General features: G+C 43.1%; 1 protein-coding gene and 1 pseudogene across 3 annotated transcripts in view; both read right to left on the bottom strand.

Annotated features, from left to right (window-relative positions):
* Positions 1 to 18,391, bottom strand: part of EGFL6 (EGF like domain multiple 6) — a 106,113-nt gene that overhangs the window by 33,205 nt on the left and 54,517 nt on the right. For 2 of the 3 annotated variants that reach the window (XM_032475781.1, XM_006190501.3), the window contains exon 2: positions 217 to 329. In XM_032475781.1, coding sequence (XP_032331672.1) covers positions 217 to 329 — 113 coding nt within the window. Of the gene's footprint in view, positions 1 to 216; positions 330 to 16,454; positions 16,795 to 18,391 lie in introns of those variants that run through there. The other variant, XM_032475782.1, reaches the window with a different exon arrangement.
* LOC116662223 lies at positions 2,086 to 2,417 on the bottom strand (annotated as a pseudogene).

Here is an 18,391-nt window from a genome sequence, read left to right as displayed (position 1 = left end):
CAAACAACCCAGCCAGACTCACTAAGATAGCAGCAGAAATAATTGACAAGACAGGGCTCCTACAACAAATCGTGCCTAGGGTGATGGTGTTGTCCCTGTCCCTCCTCTGAGGAACCCACTGGCAGTTTGGTGACAGCTTACGGTACCACAGATAAAAGCCTAAGGACTCTGGCCTACTACCTGAGCACAGGGTGGTCTGGGCTTTTACACAATTACCTTCACAGACTCCCTTGTCGCTCCTCCTCCAGCCATAGCAGCAGGCCAGCTTGGCTCCATAGCGACAGACCCCAGGCTGGAGCGACGATGCCAACAACCCACGATCCCTTGGACTGTGGATAAAGAGCCACGTGTTAGTACTGAGAAAACAGCAAGGAAGGGCAACAGAGACTCTGCCCTGCTACCGAATGGACAGGAGACATGACAGTTATCTGGTTAATCTCCATAAACCTGCCGAAAGTGCCAGATTAGATTCTGAAAATCTGAATTTTGGGTTGCCAGCCTCTGCTGCCATCCCTGGCCAGCCTTTTCCAATAATTAGCATCATCTATTTCCTTCTTCCCCAGGGTTAAAAGAATTGGGTTACATAATCTACAAAACAAGGACACATGAAAGCAGTCAAAAATGTCTGTTTCTGAACCTTGCAGAGGGCCAATTTTCAAATCTCCTCTGTATAGACAGGCACAGTGGCTACCCAGATCTGTGTCCGCTTCAGTGCCGAGCGTGGTGGTATGACCCCCTGGCCCCATGGCTTTGTTCCAGACGAGAGCGCTGCACTTTTATGTCCACTGGCCACCTGGGAACCACTGAACAAACTGGAATCTTGACGCACAATAGATGGTTCAAGCTGGAAGGCTCTAGAGATCCTTCCATGAAGCCCTCTCATGTTACAGATGACGAAACTCCGCCCGAGGGAGCAGTCACAGCCCTCGCAGACCCGTGTCAGGGACGCCAGCCCAGGGCGCCTTTCACTCCTGCAAACACCATTTACTCAACTCTTCAACTGTAGAACAGGGGTCAGCAAAGGTTTTCCGCAGAGGGTCAAATGCTAAATAGCTTAGGTTTCACGGGCCATGGGTCTTTGTCCAAGGGCAAAAGAAGTCCTAGGCAACAGTAAACAGGTGGGCGTGGCTGTGTTCAATAAAACTTTATTTGTGGACACTGATACTTGAATTTCATATGCTTTTCATATGTCATGCAATAATGTTCTTTTGCTGTAGCTTTAACCACTTAAAAAGGTAAAAACCATTCTTAGCTCAAGAGCCACATAGAAACAGAAGGCCACCCCCACCTTGACCTGTGGGCTGAGGTTCGTTGAGTCTGATCTAGAGACTGGACCCCACCTCTAAGTGCCGCGACTCAGCTTGCTGCGTGCTCACCTACTCATGGGTCCGGGATCGGACCAGGTTGCTACCAGATTCTGGAAGACAGGGCTTCAGCTGTCTATTTTGTGGCTGGCTAGGGTTGCTTTCTCATGCGTATTAAATATACTGTAAAATGCTTCCTGGGCTCTTTAACAGACAAGGAATGCATATTTTACCATATGCTGCACGACTGAATTTTATGCAAGTTTAATAAGAACTTAGTCAAGGTCAGGAAGTTAAACAACCATAGAGTTTTCCCTGGTGGTCTGTCTCTCCCACCAACTTGGTTAATCAGTGAAGAGCTACAAAGATATGGTCTGGCATAGAAAATAAACTTACAGTTACCAAAGGGGAAAGGAGTGGAGAAGGGATAAATTAGCAGGAGCTACCTCACAGAGGGCCTGCTGAGTTAAGTCAGGGCTCTTGGGTCTTAGATCCCAATCGCAGGCAATAGGACAGCACTGAAGGGTTTTAGTTAGGACGTTATCTGGTAAGATTTTCCTTTAGAAAAATATCATCATGGCAGAAGTCTGGAAAAAGGACTAGAGGGAGGCAGAATAGAAGCAAGGATACCAGTTGGCTCAGGAGAAAGATGCTGGTGGCTTTAGCTGGAACAGTAGTAGTGGAGGTGGGGACTTCATAATGGATTCCATTCATTCATTCACTCATTCATTCATTCCACAAGTATTTTCTTTCTCTTCTTCTCTCTTTCTCTCTCTTTTTTAAACCAGAACATTTATTGCACAACTAATTGTTGAAATCTTTAAGACGAACTGGATGCTGCAACAGCTGCCCTCTTGGGTTTAGGTGCCATTCCTTCACGGAATCTCTTCCTGAATCTGTGGTATACAATTTTTAGGTGCCTCCTTTGACTGGTCCCAGTGGTATTTTGTCTTTTAGCTTTAGCATTCCAGTTACACTTTCTCTTATGCTTGGCAGCGTAGCCACATTTGTCACAGGTCAACTTCTGAAGGTTGTAAGCCTTAGAGCCACATCGGTGGCCAACATGTGTGTCTTATTCTGACGCTTTCCAAATGATGACGTTCCCTTCGTCATCTCGCTTCTGCGACTGAGACCAAAGAGCACAAGTATTTCTTGAGGCCCTACAATGTATCAGACACTGGGTTAGTCTCCACAGGTTCAGCAGCAACCAAAAGGAACATAATACCTCTGCCCTCATGGTCATCACGTTCTGGTCAATTGGATGTACTGGTGAGAGGACTCCATAAGTAGGTAGACGGCTGTGCTGGATTTCTAGGGATCAGGAATATGAATGGAGGAACACACTAGGGAACAGGGTAAATGACAAGTTCATTTTGGGATTTGCTATTCTGAGGACTCATCAGACAGACAAGCCAGGGGAGATGTTATATGGGGAGTTGGATATTTAGGCTAGAAGTCCTGAAAGCAGAACCGGATGTGGAAGTCATGTGCAGGTAGCTGGTTATTGAAACTATGAGAATGGATGGAGTATAAGAAGAGAAGGTGGTTTAGGGCAGAGCCCTAAGGAAACTAGCATGTGAAAAATGTGGGCCAACGGAGGAGGGGTATAGCTCAGTGGTAGAGCATGTGCTTAGCATGCACAAAGTCCTGGGTTCAATCCCCAGTACTTCCGTTAAATAAATAAATAAACCTAATCTCCCTCCTCCCAAGTAAAGTTCTCATCACAAGAAAAAAAAATTCTGTAACTATGTATGCGGACAAATCATTTCCCAATGTATACAAATATCAAATCATTATGTTGTACATCTGAAACTAATATAGTGTTATATGTCAAACTGTACCTCACACACACAAAAAAACATTACTGACACTGTTAGATGTGAAATCAGAAAGAACCAAACTGAAATTTGTTGAAATATGATTTTTTAAAAACATCTACTTAGAAACTTTGGTGAAAAAGCCCTGGGTCCCCTGTACAGGTGATCAAATCCATTTAACATGTATTGATCAAAGTCAATTACTTTGATTGTGGAATATACTGCCTGGGGTAAACTAACAGGAGAAAGTTACCAGAAGATGAAATTCATATACTGTTTGCACATTACCACAACTCTCCAGAGAAATCCTCTTTCTCAAGTTTTATTGCTTTCATATGCTTGCCTTTAGGTGAAAAGGTGAAACTGAGAAATCTGAGGTGTATTAATTTCTCCCCAGCCATCATTTTTGATGTTGTACAAAGTATCACTTGTAAAGGTCTCCAAAATGTTAATGACTAACACTTGGGCCATCAAGAACTCGTTAATAAAGTAGGACTTCTTATCCACTGTATGGAATTCTTTCCCTAGTCACAGATGCATTTTAGTATTACAGCTTTGTTGGAAGGTATCAGAAATTTGTCATTAAATCTAGCCTTATTCTTATTTGTTTAAAAAATAGAAAATAATAGTTAAGAATCAACTTATGATCGAGAACTCTAAAATGGATTCTGATATTTGGGCAACTACACAAATCAGAAAATACCAGTTCAGCCTCCAGCTGCTCTGTGCATATTTTCTGAAGGAGAGCAAGCAGCTTGAAATATTGTAGGAAAAACCATCAGAAAACCATGTGAGTCCAGAAATGACCAACATGCCTTTCAATTGACGGGTGGGCTGTCCATGTATTTACTCAGTTTTGAGAGATAGCTTTAAAGGGACAGCCACAAATGGGATTTTACTGGTTTCATCATCAAACTCTATATCTGATCATGAAAATAAGAAAATAGTTTAAAGGAGGGAAATCACTAGCAGATAGAATGGCTAGTAATTACTTGCTGACCTGTAGCTGCCAAAGGAAATTGATTTATTACACCAAGAATCCAGCTCTGCATTCTATGATTGCCATTTTTTTAATTCACATATGCAGCTATTTAAAATTATGGATGAAAAGAAAATTAATTATTAAAAATATCTGTTTAAGTTGACACAGTATTATTGAGGGGAAGAAAGAATCCAGCACAGGCAAGCATGATACTGACAATAACAGGAGGACACACTATCTTACAGAATCTTAAAAAAAAAAAAAAAAAAAAAAACCTGCTTAAAAAAAAAGCTTTAACTTTTAGTTTCTATATAGTTCTTCCATGACACCGCAAGTTAATGTTAGCAAGTGTTTCAGATTACTTTCCCAGCATCCTCTCCTTCTACCTGTCTATTGCCCTAATTCCATGCCTAACCACTAACTTTTCCATCACAAATTTAACTATTCTTTTACTTTAATATCTGGTTGTGAGTATTCTGGATAAGGGACATAAACTATTGGGTTAAACTATCTGAAACTACCATTTTGTAAGTTAAAAATGGCCAAATATCTGGGTCTCCTGGGCACAAAGCTACACTATACTTCCCAGCCAGCCAGCCAGTTAGGTGGGGCCACATGGCTGGTTTTAGCCTGTTGGACCATCTCCAAGTCTGTGCACAAAGCCTCCAGTGGGATCCTTGACTCCTCTTTCCATCAGCCCACTGAAGAAAGACTGTGGACCTAGAAAAAGATGGTGCTTCAAGATGGATGGGGCCTGGCAGCATGTCAAAGCACACAGCAGTCTCTCAAACATTCCTTGGACTTTTGAGGCAGGTAAAGAAATAAACTCTTACCACTGAGATTTTGAGATGGTATGATGCATAAGTTAGCTGATCAACAGAGTAACATTTCAAATAATATTTCAAGAACTATTTCTTTTCCTAAAGTCTAGGACACATGGTGTTTTCCTCATGTATGAATCCATTCATACAAATTCTTAGCAAGCTATCAATATGAATTGCACTTAGTTCCATATTCAGTGAAGTGTGTATTTTTTTAATGTACCAAACTGAGGCAGTGCATTCTGTGATATCAAGGATGCACAGTAAAGGCATAATATCAATCACCTGAATTTAACAGATGTCTGAGTATAATGAGTTTACATGCATTTGGCTGGACAGACCCAACTCCATGGAACCTGATAAATCTGGGATAATCAATATAAAGGGGTTTACGAACCCAGAGAGAGAATTCCTGGTCCTGGACTGAAACAACCCCCCCAACATTTTCTGCCACCTTGGGAGGTCTGGCTGGGCTACAAAGCTGCTCTCTCATCTACAATGTTCAGCATACAGAAGCCTCAGAGGACCCAGTCCTGAGGCAGGGGAGGGTCAGTGTAGGTGAGCAGGTCTCTGTGGGGAGGGAGCCCTGAGCTGTGGGAGTCTGGGCTAAATGCTGAGCTGCCCAGAGTTCCTTTAACGCGTTGTACAGCTTGCTGTCTACATTGATCAAATTAATCACAAATCGCTGTCTCCATAGCTGAAATTAATTTAAAAACATTCCAGGGATTGTGTAAGTAGTATAGTATTTCTTCATGGGGTTCCTTATTTTCTGCAAAAATATACTGTGGCAGAATTTTTAGCATGCTCGTTTATGGTCAGCTTCCAGGAAACTTTAAGATATTCTCCAAGAACAAATTGAGAAGTTAAAACTTTTCTGCTGATGTTTTAATATATTTAAATATTGACAAACAAATGAAATATAAATTTTTTCTAAATACGGACAACCAGGTCTAGCCATGAGGTTTTTGGTTTTCATTTTTGTTTTCACCACAGCTCCCAGTGTGACAAGTCTACTGTACCCAACCAGTTAAGATTAATTCTAGGTTCTCATTCATCTTTGAGAGTCCAAGTCCAGCAGGCGCCGGGACGCCCCAAAGAATCTCACCTCCCTGGATGTCGAGGCATTTGAGAGCTCAGTCAAAAATGTCTAGGCTACCGAGTGTGTACCAGTGCGAGTTGGTGCAACTTCAGATTTCCCATGCCACGAGCTGGCAAAACTTGGCACTTCCCACTGCCTTCTCTATTTCTCACTTATCTTCCAAGTTCAGGAGTTAGGTGGAAATTGGGAATGGACAGTATCTTAGTTTGGGCTCCCAAGAAGCAGACCGCGAGACAAGGATGTGAGCACAGTGGTTTACTTATGAGATGAAGAGAACATTCGTGGGGCAGTGGGGAAGTGAGATGAAGAAGGGGAGGTAGTCAGTCAATTAAGAGTTATCAAAACAGTTACATTTATTAACCAGCACATTCATTCACTCATTCATACTGAGCATGGGGGAAAATAATTTAAAACAGAGTTAGAGAAACAGGGAAAGGCTAGATCAAGGAGGGCCCTTTTACACCATTTAAAATAGAATGGATTTTATCCTTAATCCAATGGAAAGTCACTGAAAGGTTTTAAGGAGAGGGCTGACATGATCTGATTTAAATTTTCAGAGGAACACTTGGAGACGTGGACTAGCGGGGACACAAGAATCAGCAATGAGAAACTACTGTGGGGGTTCAGGGGAGAGATGAGGTGATGTGGCTGGGTGGTGGCAGGCAGGAGGGAGAGAAGGAGATGGGCTTGAGACATGGTCCAGACTAGGACTTAGTGTCAGACTGCACACAAGTGGGGAGGAAGTGCGAGCTGTCAGGAATGATGCTCAGGTTTTTGGCTTGAACCAGTTTGGACACTGTTTGTTTTGGAATAGGGAGGATGGGTGAGATGGGGGCAAGGGAGTTCTAGAAAACTGATCAGGAGTTCACTTTTGGATGTCCTAAGCTCAGTGAGATATCCCAATGGACAGGTCAAGAATGTAGCAGAGAGCCTGGGATTTGAGATTCACGCTCGGAAGTCATCTACATATAGATGGCACTGAGAGAGCTAGGACTGGAAAGATTACCTGGACAGAGTATAGATAAAGAAGAAAACCAGGTCGGGGACTGATCTCTGTAGAAATGAAGGCTGATAGAGAAGACTGAAGAATAATCAATGTGGGGAAGGAAACTCCCACACTGGTTATGTGTGGTGTGTTGGTTTTAACATACATCCACAAATTCTTTGATATTCCTCCTTTCAAAAGTTAAGCCTAATTCCCCTCCACTTTGTGGACTATACTTAGTGACTATTTTCTGATGAAGAGATTATGGTGGGAGTTGATGGAGGGTAACTTCTAAGATTAGGACATAGAAGGCAATGCAACTTCCTCCTCGTCCTCTCTTTTTTTGGATTTCTTGCTGTGTAGGAAGTCAGCTGACATCTCATAAGGACACTCAAGCAGCCCTACGGAGAGATGTACAAGGCGAGGAGCTGAGGCCTCCTGCCCAGAGCCACGTGAGCTCACCAACTTGGAAGGAGATCCTCCAGCTGGAGGCAAGCCTTCTGATGGCGGCAGCTGTGGCCAACAACTTGACTGCAACCTTCTGAAAAACCCCAAGCCCCATCCAGCTCAACTGCTCCTGAATTCCCGGCTCACAGAAACTGGGCGAGATAACAAACGGTGTTTTAAACCACTAAGCTTTCGAGTATACTGTTGACTGGCAATAGGAAACTGATACTTACGGTGCCCAGAAATCAAACAAAGGGAATACTTGAAGAGCAAGGTGATGATATTTATAGAGACATTTGCAGCTTTGGTATTTTGATTTTTAATTTTGCACTTCTCTTCCTCAAATCTGAGATACCATGGATTATAATAAGCACACGATTATTATGTACATTATGGAAAAAATGCTGCCAGTTAAAATAAATTATGGCTCAATACCTTAAAGATAATTTGGGGGGGAGGGTAGAGCTCAGTTGTAGAACGCATGCTTAGCACGCACAAGGTCCTGGGTTCAATCCCCAGTACCTCCATTTAAAAAAAAAAAAGATAATTTTGTGCAATTGTGTGATAATTCGGAGCATGAATTGGTCATGATGGGGTTATCCTTAAAGAACGAGCCTGTGCCCTAGCTTTGCTCTCTACTGCTCTCAGAACAAAGTCCAAACTCCTTGGCTCAACATGCAGGGCCCCTCACAAACTAGTTTCAGCCTGGCTTCTTTGATCTTGGCAGTCGCTGGGCTCCTGAGTCCAGATGCTGGCCACTCCACTCCATACTTTGGGCCAATGCCTTCCTTCTGCATTCCTTTCTCAGGTACGCATCTGTCCAGCCAGCCATTCATTTATTCCTATGCAAGATGTACTGCTAATCAAGCACTGGAATACTTGCCTCCTCCTCTGCTTTTATCAGGTGGCCTCACATTCATCCTCTAAGGACAGCTGAAATGTCATCCCATGCCCTCCACTTTCCCTGATTCTCTCATGCCAACTAAATTTCTCTTATCTGTATTCCATGGAATATTTTATATGTGTGTATATGTAATATGTTTATATATAAACATATATAATTTATAAATATATAATATACCCATATTCATGCTTTTGAGTGTCTATATATATAAAAATACATACATTATTTACATGTCAGTAACATTATGTGTTTCTCCACCCCCCTCCTTTGGTCATTCATTTAGGCACCAAAGTTTTTATTCAGCATCTACTATGTGCCAGGCACTGGGCTACGAGCTGGAACTGTAAGTCTCCCCCTGTACCCCCTTCACCAAAAAAAGATGTATTTTCCTTGCCCTACAAAGTTGTCTAGTGAGGGCGGCAGATAGATATGTATCTCTGGCATTTAGGAGAACGTTTGGGCATGTCAGTTCAATTAATGCTGCTGAATTGAACTGAGCAAATTTGAACTACTTTTAGAATACTGGTGGATTTTTTTTTTCCCCTTAAGACCTTCAGATTTATAACTGGTTAGTTATTGAAACCAATACACTGGGGCCCAGCAAGTTAACTGATGAAACTGGAAATATTACTGATTACTCTGGACAAAGTATGTGATGGAAAGTCCTCTAATTTTCCTTCAGTGATACCATGGCTTTTAAATCTGCCACTTCTTCACTGTGAGAACTAAATCAATCACTTGTTCTTTTGAAACTCAGTTTACTCATCAGTAAGTTGGAGATGCGATATATAATTTGCACATGGCTGATGCTGCAAGTGGTACCCCCATGTCTATTCTTCCCTTCTTTCTAAGTAATAAGATCCCCATTGCATAGCCACTTAGAATAAAGAGCACATTTTCCAGCCTTCACTTCAGTGAGGTGCGGCCATGTAACTAAGTTCCGGTTGATGTGATGTAAGCGAAAGTGTCATGTGCAACCTCTGGGATGTGGCTATAGCGAGAGAAGGGATGTTCTTCTTCACATTTATTGCCTCTTATGGCTGGAATCTGGACATGTTCGCCAGGGCTCAAGAAGCTATCTTTGGCCATGATGGGGGAAACTTCTGGTGGAAACATTAAATGGTAGAGCCTGGGAACCTGACTCCATACACCACCGTATTAGCCCAACTACCCACTCCTACATGAGAGAGAAACACACGTCTATTTGTTGAAACCGAGGTTATCTGGGTTTTCTATCAGCTGCAGCCAATACTGAAGAGTCAAAAAGGCAATGATGCTACGTTCAGTAGCTGCTGGATTGGTTTCAATAACTAAGCCCGTGGCCCGTATTCTGATAATTCCTGCTTAAAACCCCCAAAGTCAGAGGACTTGGGTAGTCCAGATTTCAGTTTGCATTCAACCAAAAAATCAAGATCAGGAAAACTTTTGTTCTTTTCTTTTGGGGGTGGGGGTTCATTAGGACTATTTATTTATTATTAATTTGGTTTTTTTTTTTTTTTTAATGTTGGTACTGGGGATTGAATCCAGAACCTCGTGCATGCTGGGCATGTGCTCCACCATTTCAGCTATACACTCCCCCTGCAAAACTTTTGTTCTTTGGTTCCACGAGGTTTCTATCTTTTCTGAGCTCACCTTACATATGAGTTCACTAGGGCTGCCAGAATCAAGTCCTGCAGACTAGATGGCTAAAACAACAGGAATTCATCTTCTCACAGTTCTGGAGGCTAGAGGTTTGACATCAAGGCAGGATTGGTTTCTTCGGAGGCTTCTCTCCTTGGCTTACAGATGGCCACGTTGTCCCTGTGTCTTCACATGGTCTTGGATTCCAGTCTTTCCTCTGTGGCTGTGTGCATGTGTGTGTCCCCTAACCCCCTCTTCTTATGAGAATACCAGTCATACTGGATTAGGGCCATCCTACTTTGAACTGAACTACCTCTGTTAAGACCCTATCTGCAAACACAGTCACATTCTGAAATACTCGGGATTAAGATTTGAACATATGAATTTGGGGAGGGGGGCATAATTCAACACAAAATACCTTAGGATGCCTGTATGTTCTGCCCCTACTGTCCCCAAAGGAGTTTGTCACCAGGAGCACAAGTTCCTCAGAGGTATTTTCCTGTCTCACCAGGTCAGTGACAAATGGTGGTACACTGTGGTTAATGGCCAGCCTCATTTCTTGATACCCAAGAGCTTCCCTTGTTGGCAGGAGCTGGCTCTGCCTGTGTGCATGGTAGGCGGAACACGTAGAATCTCCCTCCTCAGAAGCCCTTGACCAATGACTGATGGGAGTATAGATACCCCAGCTCCCTTGCCTCAGGGAGGGATAACTCTGAGGCCCATGTCCTACTGACTTCCAGAATTCCCTAGCAGAACCAAATCATAGTGGTAACTTATTTTTATAACACATCTTTCCCTTCTCTGTCCCATTTTGCAGCTTCCCTACTAGAACTTTCTGGGGCAACCTTCCAAATAAACCATGCATAATTCAACTGGTCTCAGAGTCTGCTTCTGAGAAAATATAAATCTAGAGAGGAAGGAGTTAGGAGGATGGAACATCAGGAATTTCCTATTTATTCTCACGTATCCCTTGATCACACTGGGCAAGAGTCAAGCTCAACAGGCTCAACAGGCTCACTGGTGGTAACATAAGAGAAAGCACTTTGTAAAAATGTAAGCTTGTATGTAGTCTTTTTTTTTTTTTTTTTTTGGAGAAACAAATTTGAAGCATTGGAATGTCACTGCTCTTAGAGCAGAAGACTAAATCCAATGCAGTTCTTGAGGAATCATCTAATCTCTTCAAGTTTCTCCATCCCATTGTCTGTCAAATAGACACAATACCTATTTCTTAGGATTGATGAGAGAATTGATTGAAATCACACTGAAAAAATGTTGACACGTAGTAGGGTCTCAACAAAATTTGATGAATGCCAATGTGATGTATGAAAACTACACAATATACTTATTTTAAGGTTTACATAATCTTGGTTTATGTACATAGATTATATACAAATAGGACTTTAATACCTTCGGAGCCAATGAAACTATTGAAATAAGATTGCTCAGAAAGTATTTCTATGCTGCAAGCGAACACTGCATGGTCATTATTTCCTAGAAACATCCAGCTCTTAAGTTTTCGGTATATTCCCACAAATTCTGGTTTTAAGAATAAATAAATGAATGATATGCCAACCACTGACAAACCACTAAAGTCATGTTTAAAACTAAGATCCAGCCCATATAACTGAGAACAACAGACTCACAGCTCAGACTTCCTGTGGAAGGCTGAATTGTGGCCCCCGGAGATGTCAACGTCCTAATCCCTGGAACCTGTAAATGTTACCTTACATGGCAAAAGGGAACTTGCAGATGTGCTCAAATTAAGGATCTTAAAATAGGGAGGTCATCCTGGATTATCTGGGTGGGCCTGGTATAATCACAGCATTCTTAGGTGGAGGAAGATGACTTAACTGTCAGAAAAAAGGCAAAGTGACAAAGGAAGAAGGGATTGGAGTGATGTGGCCGCAAGCCAAGGACTGTTGGACGCCTCTAGGAGTGTAAGAGACAAGGAATGGACTCTCCCACGGAGCCTGTAGAAGGAACAAGCACGGCCAACACTTTAGTATTAGCCCCGTAAGACTCATTTTGGACTTCTGACCTCCAGAACTCTTGAAGAATAACCTTATGTTATTTTAAGCCACTAAGTTTGTGGGAAATTGTTACAATGGCACTTCCTTCGCAGGGCTCTGAGAAGAATCAATTCTCAGCATTGGGTGTGGTTTACAGAAAGCAGGCCTCTCTCCATGAATATAAGAACCCAGACATCCCTTCATCTCTCACATTACTTTTACTTGAATTCAACAGAGAAAAAAAAATGTGTAACACAAAAGTAAGTAGGGAGTTGTTCCAAACTTCAAACTCAAGAACAGCAAAGTTAATAACATATTTATCTTATGTCCCCAAGGCAAAAAGATGCCTGTCTTAGGACCTGGAACACTGGAGATGGAGTTCAGATCAATAAATGTTCTAGATCGACATGGCCCAATAGAAATATAATAGCCACATAAGCCATTTTTAATTTTCAAGTGGCCACATTTTAAAAAAACACGAATGAAACAAGTGGAACTAATTTTAGTAATCTATTTTATCAAATGCCATATATCCACAACATTATCATTTCAGTATGTATTCAATGTAAAATGATTAGTGAGATATTTTACATACCTTTTTCATACACAAATACACAAAATCCAATGTGTATTTTACACTTCCAGCTCATCTCAACTTGGACTGGCCACATTTACAGTATTCAAACAGCCACGTGGGGCTAGTGACTGCTGTATTTAATGTATTGGACAAAGCAGGTCTAGAGCATCTAAATAGTCTCATTGCATAAAGGGCAATAAAAAGTATAGGGCTCACAGGCAATAGAAACAAAAGCAAAAATAAACAAATGGGACCTAATTAAACTTATAAGCTTTTGCACAACAAAGGAAACTATAAACAAAACAAAAAGACAACTTATACAATGGGAAAAAATATTTGCAAATGCTGCAACTGACAAGGGCTTAATCTCAAGAATATACAAACAACAACTTAATAACAACAACAACAACAACAACCCAATCCAAAAATGGGCAGAAGACCTAAACAAGCAATTCTCCAATGAAGACATACAAATGGCCAACAGGCACATGAGAAATGCTCAATATCAAAATGCCTAATATCACTAATCATCAGAGAAATGCAAATCAAAACTTTAATGAGGTATCACCTCACACTAGTCAGAATGGCCATCATTCAAAAGCCCGTAAACGATAAATGCTGGAGAGGGTGTGGAGACAAGGGAACCCTCCTACACTGCTGGTGGGAATGCAGCTCGGTGCAGCTATTATGGAAAACAGTATGGAGATTCCTCAAAAGACTAAAAATAGACTTACTATATGATCCAGCAATCCCACTCCTGATATATCCAGAGGGAACCTTAACTCAAAAAGATACATGCACTCCAATGTTCACAGCAGCACCATTTACAACAGCCAAGACATGGAAATATCCTAAATGTCCATCGACAGATGACTGGATAAAGAAGTTGTGATACAAACACACACACACACACACACACACACACACACACACACACACACACACAGGAATACTACTTGGCCATAAAAAAGAATAAAATAATGCCATTTGCTGCAACATGGATGGGCCTGGAGACCATCATACTAAGTAAGCGAAGTAAGCCAGAAAGAGAAAGGAAAATACCGTATGATATCACTTATATGTAGAATCTAAAAAAAAGACTCAAATGAACTTATTTACAAAACAGACTCACAGACATAGAAAACAAACTTATGGTTACAAGGTGGGGGTGGAGGGGATGGGAAGGGATAAACTGGGAGTTCAAGATTTGCAGATACTAACTACTATACATAAAATAGATAAACAAGTTTCAGGGGAGGGTATAGCTCAGTGGTAGAGCACATGCTTAGCATGCATGAGGTCCTGGGGTCAGTCCCCAGCACCTCCTCTAAGAATAAATAAACTTAACTACCTCTCCCACAAGAAAAATTTTTTAAAATATTTTTAAAAATCAAACAAGTTTCTACTGTATAGCACAGGGAACTATATTCAATATCTTGTAGTAATTTATAGTGAAAAAGAATATGAAAACGAATATATGTATGTATATGTTTGACTGAAACATCACACTGTACACCAGAAATTGACACAATATTGTAAACTGACTATACTTCAATTAAAAAAAAAAAGGAAAAAAACATAGGGTTCAGCACAGGGAATAGTTGATATTTTATAGCAACTTTGTATGGTGTGATCTATAAAATATTAAATCACTATGTTGTACATCAGAAACTAATATTGTAAGTCAATGATACTTCAATAAAAAAAAGTATACAAAAAAAGAATAAAGGTTTAAGCCAAATTCCGATGTTTATGATCAGAAAATCGCGTGCTGCTAAGAATTTATTCATTCGGGGTGTTGTCTACTATGCACTAATCACCATTTAAGAAGCACTGCAATTATGGTGCAGTGTTTCAATTTTAAAAAGTTCAACAACAATGGACACTTGTATTAGAAATCCCTATGTAGCAGTCACTTTTTCCTATAAGTTGTAAAACTTCAGGAAATAACCAGTAGACACATTCTAGTACAATGAGCACTTTGCCTTTTCTGTAAATGTGCCGTCTGTAACTTGGAGGCTGGGGTTGATTGAACGTGGTCCCTGGGCAGTTCTTGAAGAGCTGGGCATTTGATGTTTTCGAGCATGTTGCACAGATAATGAACAAACCAGCTTGTGAACCTGATACCATGTAAAGAAACCATGGATCACATCTTGAAAACTGTGGAATTGCAGAATCCTGATGCGGATTCTCCATTTTAATGTTCTTTGGTTTATCTGGGAGCTTTTCAGCTTTTAACTTAATTCGGAGGCCCTTTGAAAGTCAGGCTCCTGGAGGTCGGTCTGCTGGTTGCTACAAGAACTGGTGATCTTATCTTCAAATAGCACTTGGTGTTTCTTAAGGGGGCTTTCCAACGATCCAAGAACCTCCTACGTTCAAGGAGATGTGATCAAGAGCAAATTGCATCTCCTTATATTTTTATGATGAAAAGGAAATTGAAACTTGAGATCATACATTCAAATAACCTGGTTTGAGGTTTATTCTGTTTGAACTTCAAAATCCCTTAATACTGTCGCTGACTCTGATGAAAGATTTGTTTTTTCCTGGTAGGTCAAAGATAGTCAGGCTCACCTTTAAGGAGCCTGTCCCAAACCAAGGCTCTCTCCCAGAACTGTCGACTAAAAATTGGCAATAGCTCCTCAGATCTCACTCAGCTGGAGGCAACTGTGCACCCCCGACCCCCACCCCCGCACCCTGGGCAATGTCTCAACACATTTTTAGTTGTCACAACTTGGAGTGGTTGCTACTGGTATCTAGTGGGTAGGAGGCTATGGATGCCGCTAAGGATCCTATAATGTACACGACAGCTCTCCAATCACCTCCCAGAAATAACTGTCCAGCCCAGCCCAAAAGATCAGCAGTGCCTCAGTAGAGAAACCCTGCTCTAGAGGGCACCTTGGAAAGCAAGACATCACAGCCAGAGAACCAGGAAACTTTTCCACTGAGTGCGGTGGGGAAGACCAGGGGCTCCAGGCCAGACTGCTTGGGTCTGATTGCCAGCTTTATCACTCAGTGGCTGTGCCTCCTTGGGCAAGTTACTTGACCTCTCTGTGCCTTATTTTTCTCTTCTACAATACAAGCATGATAATAGCACCTTCCACACAGAGCAGTTATCAATGGGTTAATAGCCCTAAAGTGTTTAGGACAGTGCCTGGCCTACAGTGTGTACTATTTTTTAAGTGTGTATTTACTAACTGGCTTTGCTGATTGGAAAATTAAGTTGCAGGGCTTAGAAAAGTTTATGGGCAGTAAAGAAATGGCTTCAGATTCTGAATTGCCATGGCAAGAAGAATGAGTCGATTTCATCTGACAATCACGTCCTTTCTTTCTAGCTCATCAACCTTAATCAGGAAGGCATTGTTGAGTTGAGGGGCCCCCTTCACAGCGGGGTCAGTTCAAGCGCGGTGAACACGGTCAACAATTACTTGTGTCATTCTCAGTTTCCTTCCCCAGCAGAACTAGTCACTGACAATCACTTCGCGCTTTGGACACAGTGAAAACCACAGGACAGCATAGGCACAGAACCCACCCACCCACCCACATCCAGACACTCACGCGCCCGCGCCAACAACAGTGGGATGCCTGCAGACCACCAAGCGAGAACACACCAGCGGGTCGGCACACAGAGCCTCCCTCCTCCGCAACCCGCAAGGCGCAGCCAGGTGGGGCGCAGCTGACGCCAGAGAACCCGTGCAAAGCCCCACCAGAGCCCAAAGGGAAGGCGGGGAAGACCGCGGGCACCCCGGGCCTGGCATCCCCTTTAAATCCCAAAGCGCGCACAGATACACATGCCCATACACCCCCGGGGGTGCCTGGAGGAACGGGGGACAAAGAGAAGGGGCCAAAAGGGGGAGCTCAGCCTGGGGCCGACTGCCAGCCAGACACTCACCTGGCTGTGTTCCCTACTCCACCTGCCACCCAGGGGAGCAGCAGCGGGAGAGCCAGTGCCCAAGGCGGCGGCGGCATCTTCGCTTGGGGCCTCCCTCCGCCTCCCGCTCCTCCTGCGCCCCCTCGGGAGGGCGCGGGCGCGGAACCTGGGGCGCAGAGGGGCCACCTCCTCCGCTGTCCTCGGCAGCTCAGGGCCTCGGCTCTGCCCAGGCGCGGTCCTCGCAGGCAGGGAGGGGATGCCGGGTACTGCGGTGGGGACGCTCGGGCGCGGGAGTGGCTGGGGGCGCCCCGGGGAGGCGCGCCGTGGTTCCTCTACAGGAGAAGCGGGCCGGGTGCGCGAGGGAGGGCGGGGCGGGCCGTGCACATCTGGCTGGGACCCGCCTCCGGCACCACCCGCGCAGCATCCTCCGCGCTCGCTGTTTGCCGAGAAACTTCCCCCCAGACTCACTTCCCTTCGCGCTGGTCAGAGTCACCCCGCCTCGCCATCAATGTCAGACATGGGGCAGGTAGCGGAGATTCCCGCGCTGCAGGTTTTTACAATTTAGTTGGGAAGACAAAGCAGGAAACAAGGATGCTGGTTCAGAATGACACTTCCAATTTATTTGGGTCTAAGTTTTCATACGCTGCCGAGTTTTCTTCCACAAACTGCAGTGGGCTACATGCTAACACGGGAGCACCTGATGATACTGTAGTATAGTAACCAGCGCAGAAATGAATGGCAGACACAAGAGTGCTGTAAGACTCAGAGAATTCATCTAAGTTATTTAGATGTTCTTTGTTCTGACAACTTATAATAGAATGAATGACTGGTCCTTCCTTCACCTCCCTGCACTCACACCCTGTGGCTTCATGGTGGGCAGAGCCTACCGCCCCACACTTTGGCTTTGGACTTCGCTGTGTGACTTGCTTTGACTATTGGCGTAAGGACCACTTCCAAGCCTAAGCTGTAAGACACCTGACATCCATCATGACCATGAGAAGACCATGCCCCAACTAGCCTGCTGGCTCAAGGAGAACGAGGAAAAGGTAGAACGGAGCTAGCTGGTCAATTTGCAGACCCTCAAGCAAGCCTAGTATCTATCAGCCCACCCACAGATACATGAATGAACTCAACCAAGGTCAGCAATGCCAGCCAAGCTACCAAGGTTTATTGTGATCATTTGTTACACAGCAATAGCTCTCTGACACACTCATGACCTGGTGTTAGATATAAAAGGAAGAATACAGAGAAAGAGGTTGTCTTGATTATAAGCTTGATTCATGGTTATATAATGGGCATATGCCTTAATTCTAGCCAATGAAATATGAGAAGTGGGGATGGGGCAGACTCTAGCTGCAGACCATGCCTGTCCTAATTGGTGTAAGCAATGCTACACTGGATCTTCTGTTTAATGGATGAAGACATCCTAACAGATTCAGTATCCTTGGTTAGTAACTAGTTAAGCCATTGAACTGTTCATAGCTAATAGTGACAGGCATTATCCTTAACACTTTACACACATCTTACTGAAACTGATCAGTTCCCCCATGTTTGAGGTGTCCAGAAACGGAGAGGCAGAGATGTTAAGTGACTTGCTCAAGGTCACACAGCTAACAAGTGTAGAACTTGGATTGGAAACCAGGGCCCATCTCCTCCTGGGCCCTGACAGTTATAGAGATCCCTTTTTTCATCTTTTTATTTCTTAGTAACTTCAGATGTCAAATGAGTCTCATGAATAAGGTAAAAAGATGATCTCTCCTAGGCCATTACCAAAACCTGTTGAACTTTTCATAACTAGTTCTACTAACTGAAAAATTTTTAATTGAAAGGAAAGAATATAAAGGTATGAGCTGTATACCTAAAAATATCTTAAAGCAAATGCAAGATTAAGTTCATCTTGCTGTAGGTCTTCCCACAAGCAGACCCTGGGGCAAGGACTTGAGTGGAAGGAGTTTGCT

The sequence above is a fragment of the Camelus ferus genome, chromosome X (assembly GCF_009834535.1).
Source record: "Camelus ferus isolate YT-003-E chromosome X, BCGSAC_Cfer_1.0, whole genome shotgun sequence".
Classification (NCBI taxonomy): Eukaryota; Metazoa; Chordata; class Mammalia; order Artiodactyla; family Camelidae; genus Camelus; species Camelus ferus.
Note: the sequence above shows the minus strand (reverse complement) of the source record. Positions and strands in the feature narration are given on the sequence as shown.